Below are 16,611 nucleotides of genomic sequence, written 5' to 3'. Positions count from 1 at the left end.
ATCGTCAGTGGACACCCCAAGGGCCTGAGGGCCAGAGGTCGAAAACCGCGGTTCTAGGGTAATAATGTTTTGCACACTCCTCAGACCCCCCCAGGTTGAAAACCACTAATCACCAGATAGAGACTCACTGTGCCCCTCACTTTGCCTCAGTTTCCCCTCTTTGAAATGGGGGTAAGACCACCACTGAAATGAAAGACTGTATTACAGCAAAGGACTGCTCATGGATCCCTTGCCTGAGCTGCTCAATGAGGAATGTTAATGAGTGCCACAAGTTTGAAGTGTGGACACAATACCAACTAGGATTTGATTGCAGTTCAATAACTCCTCCCCCACAGGAGCCACTGAATAGCTACCAAATGCCACTGAGTCCCTACCGGCTGCATTAATTTCAGCATGATATATGTGAAAAACTCACCATTCCACGGCCATCCTCTGCACTAGCAATTCACCTGTCGCTCTGAAATCCCCCCTCTATCCCTGGTACCAGAGAATCAGAAGCCAAACTGAACATATTATGGTTAAAGGCATTTCCAGGGATTGGGATGACTCTGGAGGAATCTGTATGTCAATCAAGATCTGAGCTAGCAAAGTAAACACACAGAATATGCAACTTGCATTTGCATTCACCTGCTTAGTTTTGTTTGCACTATATTCTCCTGCCGCAGGCTGAAAGAGACAAGCTTTGAAGTAGTCTGATGTCTGGAATCTGAATGGACAGCTGGAAATAGCAGAAATGTTTCTAACAAGCTGTGACTTTTTATCTGTCTACCAAGCTGGTTCTGTGACCCTCAGCACCAGCACCACCTCACAGCCCTAGGGAATCAAGGGAAGGAAGGATTATCATCCTAGTTTGGTTTGTGGGGAAACCAAGGCGCACAAAAAAATCATGCAACTTCCCTAAGATTACTCAGGGAGTCTGGGGGTAGGGCCTCGAATTGAATCCAGTTCCTGCAAATTTGTTGTATCATGCAAGTAAGGTAGTAACAAACTTCAACAGGCCTTTATTTACCAAAGGTGAAACCTCTCTACAAAGCTGCTGCTGCTCTCCTCTGTAGCTCTCACTCAGGCCTGGCCCATCTCCTCCCACCTCCTTCCTGTTTCCTGTGCTTCCAAATTCCCAACAGCCTGTGCTCCCAGTTCTAATAATTACAAGCAGCATCTAAAACACCACAAAATTCTAGTCCAAGGTCTTAAGCCCAAGACCATATGTCCCTACACAAATGGTGTCAGAAGTGGGATTGATTTCTCAAGAGCAATAAGGGCAATGTTCCACAACCATCCTTACCGCTTTGGTGCACTGGACATCCTTCCCCAGCAGCCAGTTAAGTTCCAAGTTGCCTTCCCCCTGGTAACAGGATTGCAGGCGCTCCTTGATCTGAGTGTTGATGGTGCGGATGGGGAAAATGCAAAGAGCTGAGTCATCAGGAGGCTGGTGATACTGCTTCTGCCCCTTGGAGAAGATGGCAAAAAGAATGTCATCCTGGGCTGTGATGTTGAGGGCGTTGGCCAGTACGTCCCCTGGCTTGGAGAGATAAGCTGCTTGCAGGAGGCGGTACTCCACATCCCCTTTGACACAGCCAAAAGGCAGCGAGACGTAGGAGTGGAACTTGGGGTCATCCTTGCAGAGGCGGACAATGCGGGACGTGTAGAAGAGGTCATTGGCTGAGTTGATGGAGACTCCCTCAGGGGTCTCGGGTTGCACGGTCAGGAAGTAGACAAAATTGCCACTGGCAAACCCATAGATGTAGAAGATGTCGAAGTGTGAGACTAGGGCCAGCGTGTCCGAGGGGATCTTGATGAGCGATGAGACAAAGTCACTGTGCAGCTCGTAATCCAACATGGCCGATGACTCTGGGTCCCGCGGCAGCTTGCGGCTGGAAAGGGTGGGAAAGTAATCCTGCTTCCCGTCCACCGCTGTGCCGATGAAGAGCTTGCCGTCCTCGCCCTCGGAGCGCACGATCACCCCGTACATGGTGCCCGTCTTGTTGACGCTAGAGAGGTAGTGCTCCTTTTTGTGGGAAGGCTCTACCAAGATGAAAAGGTCGTCCAGCCGCAGCAGTTTGCAGACGCCCTGGTAGAGGCTCCCGCAGGCCAGCAGCCGGTTCTCCGAGTAGTCGATGATCAACAGCTTGTTCACGTTATTGGTGATGGTGAGGATCTCGCTGCAAGGCTGGACAATGAGGGGCGGGTAGCAAGACTTGTTGTCTTCCTCCGGGCCAGTCTTGTGAGCCACCAGCATTGTCAAGTTGCCGGACAGCTTGTATACCCGGTTGATGGCTCCAATGTAGACTGCCCCAGAGCGCTGGTGGACGGTCAGGTGGTTGAAAGTCCAGTCACGGTTCTCGGAGTGGAAGGTGTTGAACAGGACAGTCCCGGCTGCGTGCCGGGAAAGTGCGACCAAAAAGAGAAACAACACAGCTGCTGACCAGCCATCGGAGTCCAGCATCCGAGGCCAGTTTTTCCTCTGATCCATCCTGGGGCAGAGTAGTAAAGAGAAGGGGAAGGTGAACTTCCAAGCTCCCTGTAGGTGTCCCTTGCCCTGGCGAGGTTCCTCACATGGTTCTGGAGGAAGGGGGGAAACACACACACAAAGCAAAGGATTAAACCCAGCGTGCCCCGTAGATACAATTCAAGAGAGGCTTTTTAGTTATACAGTCCTTGAGATAAAGCAAGGACATCTCTAATCCCAGCCAGCATTAAGCAGGGCTCCTAACTTATTGGAAAACCAGTCAGGCTCGATGTGTCGCCTCTACGCGTTAATTTGTTACGTGGTTCAATTGTTTATACTGTGCTTGGTGCCATGGAGTGCAGGATGGGATAATCAACTTCAGCCCTGGGACAAAAGATACCACAGTTTGGGCACCCACCCCTCAACCTAAATGTTAGCTGAAGGGACTTTTCCTACAGGGTGCGGGACTGTAGGTGAAGGATGAGAAGAGGCGGGTTTTGCCTCCAAATCCTGTAAAATTTAAATTCACGGTGAAGGTTACAGCTTCATGCAGAGAAGTACAACTTGCATTTATAGGACAAAGCTTTCCATGTCTAGAACTGGGCCTCCTCTCTGCCTCTCGCCACGGCAGAGGGGGAAGTGCACGTCTGCCTTTCAGCCAGGAGGATCCCAGAGCAGAGTGACTTCACCCACCCCTGAAATGCAGCCACCCGCGTCTGGGCAGGAGGGGGATGGTGGCTTGGTGCGGAAAGGATAGGTTTGTTTGCACTGCAACTGGAAGTGTGCTTACAGCTTGTGTCGGCATGCCCCAGTTAGCACAGGTACCCGTAGCAGCGAAACCCAACTTGTCCAATGGCATGGAGACCCTAGATTCTTCGGCAGTTAGCCAGCTCATAACTCTGCAGCGTCAAGGCTACTGTTGTTGGAACGAGCCACAGGGAAGCAACATGGGTTTTGCTACATGTGCTCCAGACAGAGCGAGACACCCCTTGGCCACAGAGCTTAGACTGTGAGTGTCAGACAGGAAGCAACAGACAAATGGGTGTGTGTGTAGGGAAACTGAGGCAGCACGTGAAGGAGGAGAGCTGTACAGAAAAGTAGAAGCCCGCCAACCCTTCTTGGCCTAACCAGTACCAGACCGGAGCGATCCAAGAGGAGGTAGGCAGGTTTCTAAGGAGGGACTGAGAAGGGGATAAGGAGTCTGATGCTAACCGCAGAGGCATGGAAGCGAGGAGGAGCAACTGGAGAGGCCTTGCTCCTTCCCTTTGTGCAGCAAGAGGATGGGAATGACATTTCCCAAAGTCACTAGAAGGCCCGTTTTTGAGTGTCGAGAGGATGTCAGCCTTGCAGGCTGGGTTGAGCAAGGCGATTCCCAGCTCCAGGAGACGTACTGATGCCAGTTCTGAGCAGCTAGCCCCTCCCACTGCACATGCTGCTGTGGCTACACTCTATTTTTAATACCTCAGCTGGATGAGAGCTAGCACATCTGCTGGAAGGGGGAATCACACCCTGGCTCCTAGTGCAAAGACGCTTGTGAACCACAAGATGCGTCTGCACTGCAGAAACAAACCCAAATCCCTGCAGCGACGAGTTTCGGAGCGGGTGGGCTTTGCAGGGCTAAGACATCCCCACCCGAGCTCTGAAACCCAGCAAGAGGGAAGGAGGGTTCTCAGAGCCCAGGCTCATTCTGGAGCAGGAATGTCTACGTTGTTATTTTTGGCTCCATAGTGCCAGCCTGAGTCAGCTGGCCCAGGTGTGCTGAGACCTGCAGCCAAGGAGGTTTGGGGCTTTCAGGTTTTTTTGCAGCAAGGACATACCCTGAGGGCTTGTCTCCACTGCCACTTTACTGCACTTTCTCACTCAGGGGTGTGAAAATGGAGAATGGAAGTTGGCTTCTCCTACTCCTTCAGCAGCTGACTCCTGAAGCTACTGAGATCATTCTACCCCCCCGCAGACACTCCCCCACACTCTGGACAATTAGACGACTTCAAAGCTGACGGGGTCTAGTCTGGATTTGGGGTGCAGCAGCAGGGTGGGGCTGGAAGCATTCTGACATCCTTTCTCTAACACATACGCTCAGTCAGCTGTCAAGCCAAATTAGGGACCATAAAGCTGGGATTTCCTTAGGAAATGGAGGCTTGCCTGGGGAAAGCGCTGTCTGCGTGAGACAGGCTGACGTCAGAGTGTGTTTTGTCCACCCTTCCGGGACACTCAGAGAAGCATAGAGATTTTTTTTAAAGCCTTTCTACTCCCCTGGCCCCCACTTATGTTGTTCTCTCTGCTCTATCCTGACCATTCACGCCCTCAGCCAGGTGAGTCAGCGACCATTAAACATGAGACCAGAGGAATCCATATACTTCAATAGGGCCTTTTATACCTAAGGGTCCCCATGTTCTACACACCTGCCACCCCTCTTAGCGCTACTAGTGATACCGTGGTAACTCCTAGAGGCTGCACCATGAAGGACTGCTGCACAGAGCTTACACTTGAAATAGATGCATCCCAGGTAGGAAAAAGAAAGCATCATTTGTATTTTACAGATGGTGACATGAGGCATGGCAAGAGCTTTTCAAAAGCACCAACGCCCGCTGACTCTGACTTGCATCTAGCTGCCTTTTGCCAATCTTCCCCCCGAGAGATTACATGGGTCACAGAGGCAGTCAGCTATTGAAACCAGCTCTCCCAAGTCATAAAACTACACTTCTATCTGGGAGCGGAAGGCTTACAGGGTGGGGGAAGGAAGGAAGAAAAGTCTGGACAATGATGCCGGGGAAAAGTCTTTCATGAAAAGAACTGTACATTTTTGGACAGACGTACAGAGGATAGGGGATCTAGTTTTTAAGGTCTCCTCTGTGAGGATGATGGTGAGGGAAAAGACATAGGTTATCTACTGTTTTCTTAATCAGTGTCACCTGTCCTTGCTCAGAACAAGTCTACTGGTTAAGACTCTGGCTTCTGTGGCTTATAGTCGCTGTCCTGCTGGTGCTATTATTGGTACAGCTGGAAATTTGAACCCCAAAATTCTGAGTCAGCCATGCTGGGATCGGATTGCACTTGTGCCAGGGAATCTAAGTATTTCAAACCTGATGTTTTAATCCAACTAAAAGGACCATCAGAACAGGTCAAATGCACAATGCAGGATTTAGTGCTTTAAAGACCAACATCATCTACAAAAGCCTGAGTCTCATCACTCCACATTTCTCATGCAAATTGTTTCATTGGAGCAACAGAGAGAAACACAACGTTTGTGGTATGTGGAGATAATTTGGGGTGTAAAAGAGGAGGTGTCTGAAAGCTGTAAACTTTCAGGTATCATACAGATCCACCTGGAAACAAACAATTGATCCCAGTGGGAAGAGATGAAGGTGGAGTGGGTAGAGCACTGCACTGGCAGTCAAGAGACCCAATTTCACTTTACAACTCTGCCACAGATACCTTGGGTGACCCTGGGCAACTCACTTATTCTGTGCCTCAGTTCCTTGTTGACAAACCAGGCGTGATACTCCCCCACTGCATAGGAGTGTTGCTAGGATAACGACATCCAATAAAGATTATGAGAGGATCTCAGAGCCTATGGAAATGAGGGCCATCCACATATGGCCCTAAAAGGCATATTTCCAGAGGAAGATCTACCTGAATTAGCGAATAATCCACCAGGAGAAATCCAGGGATCGAATCGCAGTTGCACTTGACAACTGGGATTTTAAGAGAACCAGCTCCCCCTTATTTCTTTTCACACTGCCGTGGTGTCTTTGACAGATGCTGGTGCTGGCCCCTTTCCAAAACAGCCTGCAGGGTCCAGCAGAAGGACTCTTGGAGAGGAGCCTGCTAATGCAGTTGCAAGTGTCAATGCACATCACTCCAGGTACTAACCAGCAATGCAGTGATGCTGCAAGTGGCGTGCCAAGCAATGCGAATGGCTAAGGATTGTGACACAGCGCAGTCAGAGGGATCTGCCTTCACAAGCAAGGTCTGCATTTCTGGGGCGGGGCGGGGCTTCACCGTCTTTTCAAGCATCCCTGTTAATTCACCGGGATACAACTCTGGCTGTACTGTCCATAGTCTCCCATTCACCAGGGCAGGCTGCAGCGATTTGGAGTAGCCCAGACTTTACTGTGGGATAGAGCAGAGCGCGCCCAAGGGGAAGAAAGGCAAAGTTGGACAAAGTTATCCCATTTTACAGAAGGGGAAACAAAGGTACAGAGCATAAGGGTTGTACAAATCAGTGTCAGAAAGGGAGAGAAAGCTCTGGTATCCTACCACATTAGTTTGCTCCTTTACCCACTGTCAATGCTGCCTCCAACCCAAAGCTGGGACTTGAGTGCATAATTCTCCATCCCTTACCAATCTGAGGATGGGACGACTGCAGCTGTAAATCTTATCACGCTACCTCCAGGCCGGACATGCTCATCTCCAGCTTAGCACGGCAGCCTTTGGTTTACTGTCTCTCTCTCAGAAGGGAGGCTACAAAACGCAGCCTGTGTTATAACTGCCTGCTCCATTGGTCGGCAGTGTGAAGTCTTTGCTACTCTGGGTGTTTGGCATCCATGCCAGGATGCAGCAAATGCAATGCAACCAGCGCAGCGGCCCTAGGGTAGACATGCTGTGTTGGTGTGAATTGGAACGGGCACCAAGGCAGCAGAAGGGCGAGGTGTAGTCATGTAAACTGTCCCAATGAAGAGCAACTGGGCCAGGGTTTTGAACCTGCACAGTTATATCGATGCCAGAGGAATCATCATTAAGCAAGGCCTTAGAAGCCACAGAATGAATTCCTCTGTCTCTCACATGTGGTTTCCCACACGCAAGAGTAAGAATGCTTGCCTGTGCCGGGAATAGAGACAGGACTTTACTCTCCAGTGACCCCCAATTCAGTACCTCTCACTTTCAGGGAAATGAATATTTGATTGACATTGTTTTCGGTATTTAAATTGCTAGCTCTCACAATCTGCTACTCTCAGCATGGAATAAATTTTGTGATGTGCACCACAGTAGAAATACATGCTGCAGGCTGTGGGTGCTTTGCTAATCAGCTGGGCAGCATTTGACTCTTTCTTGTGTGGCTGTCCAGGTGCGGGGGACACTGCTCACATTCTAGTATCACCAAATGGATAGTCTCTCCCTAAGCTTGTTCACCTTGGCAAGCAAGAGACAGGCATTTATGTACCATTCAAAGAGACCTCAGTCCCAGAACAGCCATTTCCAGTCTGAGACAAATCAGGGCCGAGGAAGCCAAACTAGAAGCTTGTAATTGCTTTAAGTGATACTTCCCTGAAATGCTCAGTTCACCTTTGCGGTGTCTTAATTGTTACCTCTGGTTGTGGCAGTATGAGGTCTGTGAGGCTGTGGCAGAAGGAGTCATCATCTCTGGGCATTGAACGTGAAATGAGAGTGGAAACAGAAGAGAGCCAGTTGCCAGCTAACCTTTCAGCTCAGCCTCCTTTGCACATTTCCTCTCATTAATTTTCCAAGCAAAACGTTTTTAAAACGCTCCCTTTTCTGGCTAGAGAGCATTTCAAAAGGGCAGAATCAAGTGGCTCCCAAGTCTCCACTCTCCACGCTGCTCACTGCTTTTCAGACACACAGGAGCTGCAGATAACCCGCATAAACACCGATGACCTGATCGCAAGTGCCACACTTTCCAGACAGCTTTCTACTTGGAGAAAATGACAGCACAGCCGGAGAGGAGACACTGAGGGGCCTGCATGCGAAATCAGCTCTGAGTTGGAGGCTAGGAATGTCCTGCCTTGTTGTTTTAGGCGGAAGGAAATGCCAGGAAACTGTACGCAGGGAAGGAACAAAAGGAAAACATTTAAACACATTCCGGATGTGCAGGTACAAGGATCCCACTGAGCAACAGCCAGGGCAGTCTGCCGAATAACTCCAGCGCACTCAGCTTTTTGTGTGACCACCCCACCGTGACTGTGAACCAAGTGAACTCCGGAATTCCATTCCTTAGTCGCGTCTCAGAATCCAATACTCCCCAACCACAGCAGAGTTATAGGCTGGGAAGGTGCATGTCAGAAGGGAACTCTGATCACTGCTGTACTGAGAGGATCTCTCAGAACAAGATGTCTTCAAAGACCAAATTAGATCCTCCTCCCACCCCACGAAACACAGTTCAGCCGAAAAAACACTTCTCTCCACCCCATAGCGTGGGAAGGGGTGTTCCCATGGCAGACTGTGATCGTACTGATGGAAATTTAAAAAGCAAAGAAAGAATTTCACCGGATTGGAGATGGCCATGAGAAATTCTTGCTTAAAGGAACTCTCCCCTTAATAGCAATAGGGGCACCTGTGAACATCACTCCTTGAGAAGGGGCAGAGGAGGCTAAACATTTATCGAGGGGACCAGTGAGTGCAACATTAATATTGTTCAAGTAACCAAGGAACCTGGGCTGTGATTGTTGAAGAAGGGAGCTTAAACTCCATTGATATGCAAGAGGAGCTGTGTGCTTGTCTATGCCTCTATGGTTTTGTCTTCACGGAGGTCAGGTCTACACTAGGGATATTCCAATTATGTGACTCAGGGGATTGAAAAATCCATACCTCTGTGTGACACAGTTAAATCAACTTACACCCCATATGGACAGTGCTAGGCTGATGGGAGAAGTCTCTTGCCAGCCTCGTTATTGCTTCTTGTAGAGGTGGAGGACAATGCTGTACAGCGGCTGAGTTTTCCATGTGGACAAGCCCATGAAAAAGGGTACAGTCTTAACACATGTGAACTAATACATGGGAAAGTCCTAGCAAAGACAGGGCAATTTATTATCCTCATACATATCAGGAGGTTGAGGTAAAGAGTAGGAGGTAACAGAATGTTCCCGCTATTTTTTCCCATCTATATGCAGACTAAATTTTGCTATATGTACCAAGGTATATGTGGCTGTGCACCACCAGTAAAATAAATAAATAAATATATATATTTATATATATGCTGCTAACTGTGTGCACTCTGCTAATCAGCTGGGCGGCATTTGAATCTTTCCTAGGAGGCTGCCCATGTGCTCATTTTACAGGGAAACACTGCAAGGATTACTTTTATCTGCTCACACATATTTAAACTACAACCTGCCTTGTCTTCACTAGGGCTACATCTAGACTGGCATGATTTTCCGCAAATGCTTTTAACGGAAAAGTTTTTCTGTTAAAAGCATTTGCGGAAAAGAGCGTCTAGATTGGCACGGACACTTTTCCGCAAAAGCACTTTTTGCGCAAGAAAGTCCCAATCGCCACTTTCACGATAGGGGCTTTTTTGCGCAAAACAATACCACGTTATCTACACTGGCCCTCTTACGCAAAAGCATTTGCGCAAGAGGGCTTTTGCCCGAATGGGAGCAGCACAGGATTTCCGCAAGAACACGGACAATCTTACATGAGATCGTCAGTGTTCTTGCAGAAATTCAAGCGGCCAGTGTAGACAGCTGGCAAGCTTTTCCCGCAAAAGCAGCTGCTTTTGCGGAAAAGCTTGCCAGTCTAGATGCAGCCTAGGTGTTTACCTCAAATGAATTATCATGTTTGGGCTAACATGATGAGAACATGCCTTTCCCCCTAATGAATTGCACTACTTTGAAAGCCCTAATCAAAGCGTTTAATACCCTAAAACCACCAATCAGAGATGGAAGGGGGCCGCAAGTATAATCCCATCGTACCTATCTTCACTTAGGGCTAGCGAGAAACCTTTCAACGAAATTTTTGTCATAGAGGGGAAAATAGCTTTTAGAGAGAGAAAGTGCATGTATCAAAATCTAGCCTGTTTGATCAAACGAGGCACTACACAAAATAAGGCTGGAAAAAGAATTCTTCGGTGGGGCACAATGCTTCCTAGCTCTGAAATCTGTGTGTGTTCCTTGTTTGAAAAAGTTTAGGTTGCACGACAACTAGGAACACAAACAACGTTCAGAAAAGTGTGGATAACAAAGTTGGTCTGTTTCGGCCAGCTCTGCAGGGTGCCCTATTGTGCATAGCGCCTTTCACAACAACCAAACTCTTAGTGGGTTTTGCAAAGTTACCCTGAATATTAACTAAGGAAGAGAAATAGCCAAGAGAAGGTGGAGTACTTTCAGAGGACAGTGAAAGAGGACGGCCAATACAAGTGTACAAGATTGTCCTGAAAGGCCTGGCGTGTCAGAGACAGGGGTATCTGCAGCAGGGATGAGCAGATTGCGAGAAGGCACAGAAAGGCAGCTTGAGTCTAGTGCAGTAGAGATAAGAAGGGCTTTGTGGCACAGAGAACTTCAAAACCCAAGCAGAGCAATTTTCAACTCAATCTGGAGCCAGCAGAGAGGTCAGAGGATAGCTACTCACAGCTGGAAGTGTTAAACACTGAGTTGGGTGCTCTTAGGGGGAAAAGGGGCATGTTTAACTCAGACCCTTAATACTATTTGATGCCTTTTTAGTTTTTGTGAGCAGGGTATAATTTAGCCTTAAATGTGACCTTAAAAGCTATCTGGGATCCATTTGACCATACAAGGTGAAAGGGAGAGTAAATTCAGGGATACAATGTAAACCCATGTAGCTGAAAGGCCTCACTTTGAATGAAAGGAGTTATCTGGTATTTAAATAATTATTAGATTGAAGGCATAATCATGGGTCTGAGCTGATTCCCCCCCCTCCCCCCCCACTGTCATCCTAATAGAGACTATAATATTATTATTCAAATGCCCATGATTCTCATTGAGGTGGGGGGAGGAACAAAAAGGACCCATTTAATCTCCATGTGACAGGGCTGCAGGAGGCACGATTAGTCATTTTTCTTGTTTCAGCTGTCACTCACTCTCAGACGCCACAGATTGTCATTAGTGTTATTTTATGCACGCGATAAAGAAGGGAAAATTAAAACAGGAATAAAGGAAAATTCTCTGCAGAAAGTGATGGGACCAAAGGAACAATTTAGATGTCGCTGGTGCAGCAGCTGCGTTCACTTCATTAAGACAGAATCTTCTTTAAAAGGGGACAGCTAGCCATACAGGGGTTAATTTATTCATGAATACCCCCTTTTCCCCTGTAGAGATTGGCTGGGCTCAGCTTCCATTCAGCCAGCCCGCTCTCCGGATGACCCTATGACCACAGCATTTGGAAAGGCATAAAGCAAGATGGGGAACCCATGGCTTTGGATCTAGCCCCTGCAGCTCCGGTCCCCAGCATTGAGGAAGTTCATGCCAGAGCCGGGAGGGGCGGGGGGGGGGAGGGGGGGGGAACAAAATCTACTAGTCTGCTGCCCCCTCCCCCCGGCTCTAGTGTGCAAGGGGAACATGGGGAGATTTTTTCTGCTTCTCAGTCGCGAGTCACGTCAGTGAGGTGTTTTTTTAGTTTCCAGGGGACCTTTTTTGTTTGTTTTTGCTTCTAACTTGTGCATGGCCCCCGACTGATTGTTCTGTGGATCAGCAGGCTCTCCCACCCAAAAAAGTTTCCCCACCCTTGGCATAAAGGTACAGAATTCTTTACACCTGAGTGCCGTGGAGACACCACACTAAGAATTCTCATTTAGTAGCATTTTGTATTCAATGAGCAAGGGTCCCCCTGCACTCACTTATACAGGGTCCAATACACAACCGTCTGGCATGTTGCGTCTTCCTCTACACTAACACATTTTGCACCAGCTTCGCAGTTACTAGCGTAAATGACTTTGCCAGAGGCAAGGCCTAAGATAGTATGCCTGCCATCTTCTGTGTTTTAGGCCAAAGGAGAAAGATTCTCCGAGACCTCTCTAAGCAGGTCTAGGCTCTGATATCCAGCTCTCCTTACCAGCACCTTGGGACATAGATACATACATAAATCCATGCACAATGTTTTGCCCCAGCAAGAAAAGGGATAGATATCGGGGATTTAAAACCGGCTCCAAGAGACGCTCCCAATCCCCTTGCTATTGACCCTGCTTCCATAGCCAGAACTCATCTGAGACAAAACTCTTGTGAAGCATTCGGCTACATTTCTTCATTTCTGCCTTTCGTTTTGGACCAGCATTGCTGAAATACCGGAAAGCAGCATCAGCGATGCCCAATACCCCATGAGAAAGCTTGCTCTGGCTAGTTTTCCAGCCCAGCTTGTGCAACACATCTTAATCCTGACCCCAAACACCCCTGGGTAATCCAACCCCGCACAGATTGGCAAGCGCCTGGCCTCACAACCCTGCCTTTTTCTCCAAATGCCTTTCTGATCCCTGTTGGCTGCTGGCTGAGAGTCAAAATGAAGTTCCTCTGTTCCAGAAAGGAAGTTAAATAGAAAGCCTCATACCATTTTTGACTCATCACTGTCTTACAATGTTCTCACATAACACAAAAGGGATACGGCACCACATTCAACTGAATGCATACTTGCTCTCTGGATGTATCTTGGCAGTTACTTAGTCATTACCTGGAGCAGATGAAAGAGGAGCAGAGGAGTAATCATTTTAGCTGCAAGTCAGCTGGCTGTGGGAATCCCTTTGGACCTGTCATCCAATCCAAAATAACCCCTTTGCAGTTCGCCTCCCACAACAGTGCACATGCAAGGGGGGCGCTTTTTGTCAATTACAATTGCCCTTTATTCAGCTCCTACCTTATCTTAGCACTAGCCAGAAAGCTCTGAAAGCAAGGCAGTAACTCAAAACAGAGCACATAGGTTTGGCCCTCGTATGCTCCTGGGCCAGCTATTCCCAGGACATCCCCTTTGAGACATGGTTGTTACATCTTCTTCCTTTCCCTTCAGAGAGGAGGGGAGAAGCTCAGCCCTTTTTATCTTTGATGAACTGGAGCAAATAAGAGCCATCTGATCTGAGTGCCTGGATGAGTCAGTAAGGGTAGCTCTGCACTTCTTCAGGGCTCTTGGATACTTTCGCAGCTTTGCCGGGGAAGGTAGAGGAAGTTGTAGACTACAGAAGTCTCTGCCACCATATAGCATGAACTCCACAAAGACATGCAGCTGAGGGATTGTCTACACTAGCATTTCAGTAACAAAGGTTTTGCCGTTCAAAGGTGCTTAAGCCACTCCCCCTCACCCAGTGAGGAAAAACTTTATCACGGGCAAGTACGAGTGTAAATAGTGGTTTGTCCGGGACAAGTACGAGTGTAAATAGTGGTTTGTGGCACTCTCCTGCTGCCCGTAGGTGGTGGAAGTTGTTTGTCTGAAAGTGCAGGCAGTGTTAACACCCCTGAATTTTAGCAACAGGCCTGTATGGCTCAAAGCTGTGTTGTGCTGACATACCCTTAAGAAAAGTAAGACACAGCATTTCAGTGCTGACCAACTTTGAGCCTGTACAGAGATGTTCATTAGAGACGTTCAGCTCACGGCACTAAACTTTTTTCCCTCCTCAGGTTGCCCCATTGTGTTGCAATTGAGGCCCGGGAACTGCACAGAGTCTCCAGAGATGCTCAGTGGAAAAATAAAAGCCCTTCTTGTGTTTGTCTCTCTCTCTCTCTCTCTCTCTCCAGTTTGTTTTACTGAATGATGCAGAAATTTAAGAGTGTGAGAAGGGGCTTGGCGACAGTTGCCCCCTGCTGAGGGCTTTCTAGACCTGCTGGTTGATTCTGCCTTGCATGCTGTGTACAGTCAAAGGGAGATTCATTACCACGAGACCAGGAGCAGGGAGCTCTGTTGGCTCACCCTGCTGACCTCCTCCATATGTCACCAGCCTGTCAGAAATTCCCCAGTATCCCCTTGGTGGTAAGAAAGGGTCATCGAAAGGGCAGGCCTTACAAGCTGCATGATATAAACTAAAATACAAGAACCATCTATTCGGAGTAGCCTCAGCCCATGGCAATCCTGACCCTGCGTGTTGATTCCAGTTCAACACGCAGCCATCCAAGGGCACAACTGGGAAGAGGGGCCGGTGAAAAGTTGATCTATTTAATAAATGCTCCCTCTTGGAATAAGTTGGAGCCCTGATGCCTTGCATGCACCGCTATAGAACAGCTGGGAGGTGGGCTTCCCAGATCTATCACAGAAGGTTGTATGGTCTAGTGGATGGAGCAAATGACCTGGGATTTGGGAGACATGAATTCTGCCACTGACCTCTTGATTATCCTTGGGAAGGTCGGTCACTCTCTCTCTCTTTCTCTGTGTGTGTGTGCATGTGTTGCTCCTCCCACTTTTTATCATGTGTATTTAGATGGCAAGTTCTTTGGGGGCAGAGCTATGTCCCCACTCTGTACAGTGCCTTGCATAATGTGGCCTCTCATGCCTACTCTAAGGCCGTGGTGTCCAACCCCTTCTGAAGCAGTAGCCACTACTGTAGCCAACTCGCCACACTCAACCAGCCCAATAGCCATATATGGCTAGCAGGCTGGATACCATGGTTCAAAGAGGATGTCTACACATGGTGCTGGAGGTGTCAATTCCGGCTCAAGGAAGCACTCGCATTCAAGGTAAAAGCAACAGTGGAATTGGGAGGGCGTGTCCTGTAGGACTGTCTAGCTGGGGGAGTATGCTTAGGTGCTCTGGACTGGATCACCTTGCAGAAGCTAGTCCCTTCTTCTGTTTGCACCACCACAGAAACACTCTCCTTTTATTTTGCTTGCTTTATCAGAGCTACTATGGATATATCTCCTGGAGCTGGGATTTGCCCCTCAAGCTCCAAAAGGAGACATGCCCTTATTCAAAAAATAAAATACCAGTTGCCCCTGAAGTTAAGGAAACAGCCTATTCTCAATTAAAACTTTTCCAAGTTCTATCAACAGAGCAGATGAGCCAATTTGGGAAGGACCCGTGTCCACCCCCACCTGCTCTCACAAATCTTGGTACAATTCAGAAACATAATTTAAGGGGGATAGAACCTTTCTGGAGTTTCCAAAAGGCTCAGTGAAATGTTTCTCCACAGAAGGTTTCTCATCCAGAACCCGAGCAGCCAGCACCACAAACTTGGCAAGAAACTCCATTCTTGCAAGACAACCCTCAAGACATTCAGAGAGCTCAGATCAGCACTGGAGCTTTGGGGAACTTTTCAGAAAATAAACCCTGGTTCCAACGTGAATGGCAAAACTCCCACTGACTTTAATAGAATCAGGAATTTCACAAAACCTTAACGTTGGGCCATAAACCTAAAGAGGTTTCCATTCTAGAGGTGAACGTTGTGGCTCTGCACTCCTATTTAGGTACAACTGCAGTGGATTGCAATTTTAAATCCTGATTTAGAGACTCCACACGGGAGTGTTAGGTTGAGCTGTACACTTATCCAGGGGAGGATCCATCAAACATTCTTCTACCATTCAGACTAGTTACTTCGCCTCAGCAAGATTGTTTTTTGCTTGTCACCTCTCCCTCTACTTCCCCCAGTAGCGAAAGCCCCAATACAGCAGAGGAAGATTTCTTCTTCAGAGCCAAAATGCTGACATTTTCCAGGGATACGTGAAGATAAAATTCTTCACACTCCAAGGAAAGGTTATTCCCATGAAGAAAGTGTCCTGAGAGAGTCTGAAAACGGTCCGTCAGTGGAACAGTGCGAGTAACCCATGAGTGATTTGAGCATAGGGTAGTTCAACACCACAGAATACTTAGCTCTAATAGGGCACTTCTCACCACTGGATCTCAAAGCACTTTACAAGGCAGTCGGTCGCATTATCCCCACGCTACACATGAGGAAACTTGAAGCACAGACAGCCTCGTGTCACTCCGCAAGCCAGCGGCAGCGCAGGGAACAGGATTCAGGTCCCACCCCAGTGCTCAAAGCCTGATCCCATTTCATCCAGACTATGGGATGTCTGTGCATTTTAGGCTCCCCAAATTGCACCAGCTTCAAGAAAATGGGAACTTCAACTGTGTGGTTTTTTTTTTAAATACAGATATTGTTCTCTAAGTTTACTAGTCAGCTCAATGATGTACTTCAGAATTCAATGCAAACTACAATTACCCAGCTTGATAATGATCTGAAATCATTATGATATTGTAAGATAGAAAGGTAATTACAAGGCCACCTAGAGCTTTTTGTTGGGGGCATTTTTAGGGTTCCCTCTAAAAGACGTAACAAATAAATTAAAGTGGTTATAAATAATTAAGCTAACAAGCAGGCTGACAATCTTCTGCATGCTGGGCTCTGAATGGTTAATCATCAGGCTGCCAGAACAGTTTATGAGGCTTTGTTTCGTTCATGAAGCAGAGGGACTGTGTGTAGGTAACAGCCAGACACAGTGAGATGCCTCCAACTCCACCTGAAGACATTCCTGCTAGTCCTGCTCACAGGAGAGGAATCC

The 16,611-nt window shown here is 47.9% G+C and overlaps 1 protein-coding gene across 3 annotated transcripts in view; it reads right to left on the bottom strand.

Annotated features, from left to right (window-relative positions):
- The window catches only part of PLXNA2 (plexin A2), a 324,357-nt gene that overhangs the window by 289,222 nt on the left and 18,524 nt on the right, over positions 1-16,611 (bottom strand). For all 3 annotated transcript variants that reach the window (XM_075909971.2, XM_075909972.2, XM_075909970.2), the window contains exon 2: positions 1,286-2,562. In XM_075909971.2, coding sequence (XP_075766086.2) covers positions 1,286-2,473 — 1,188 coding nt within the window. In that variant the 5' untranslated portion in view covers positions 2,474-2,562. The remainder of the gene's footprint in view (positions 1-1,285; positions 2,563-16,611) is intronic.

This window comes from Pelodiscus sinensis, chromosome 27 (genome assembly GCF_052426305.1).
Source record: "Pelodiscus sinensis isolate ZL-2025 chromosome 27, ASM5242630v1, whole genome shotgun sequence".
Lineage (NCBI taxonomy): Eukaryota > Metazoa > Chordata > Testudines > Trionychidae > Pelodiscus > Pelodiscus sinensis.
The sequence above is the reverse complement of the archived record's forward strand: the minus strand, read 5'-3'. Positions and strand labels throughout refer to the sequence as shown.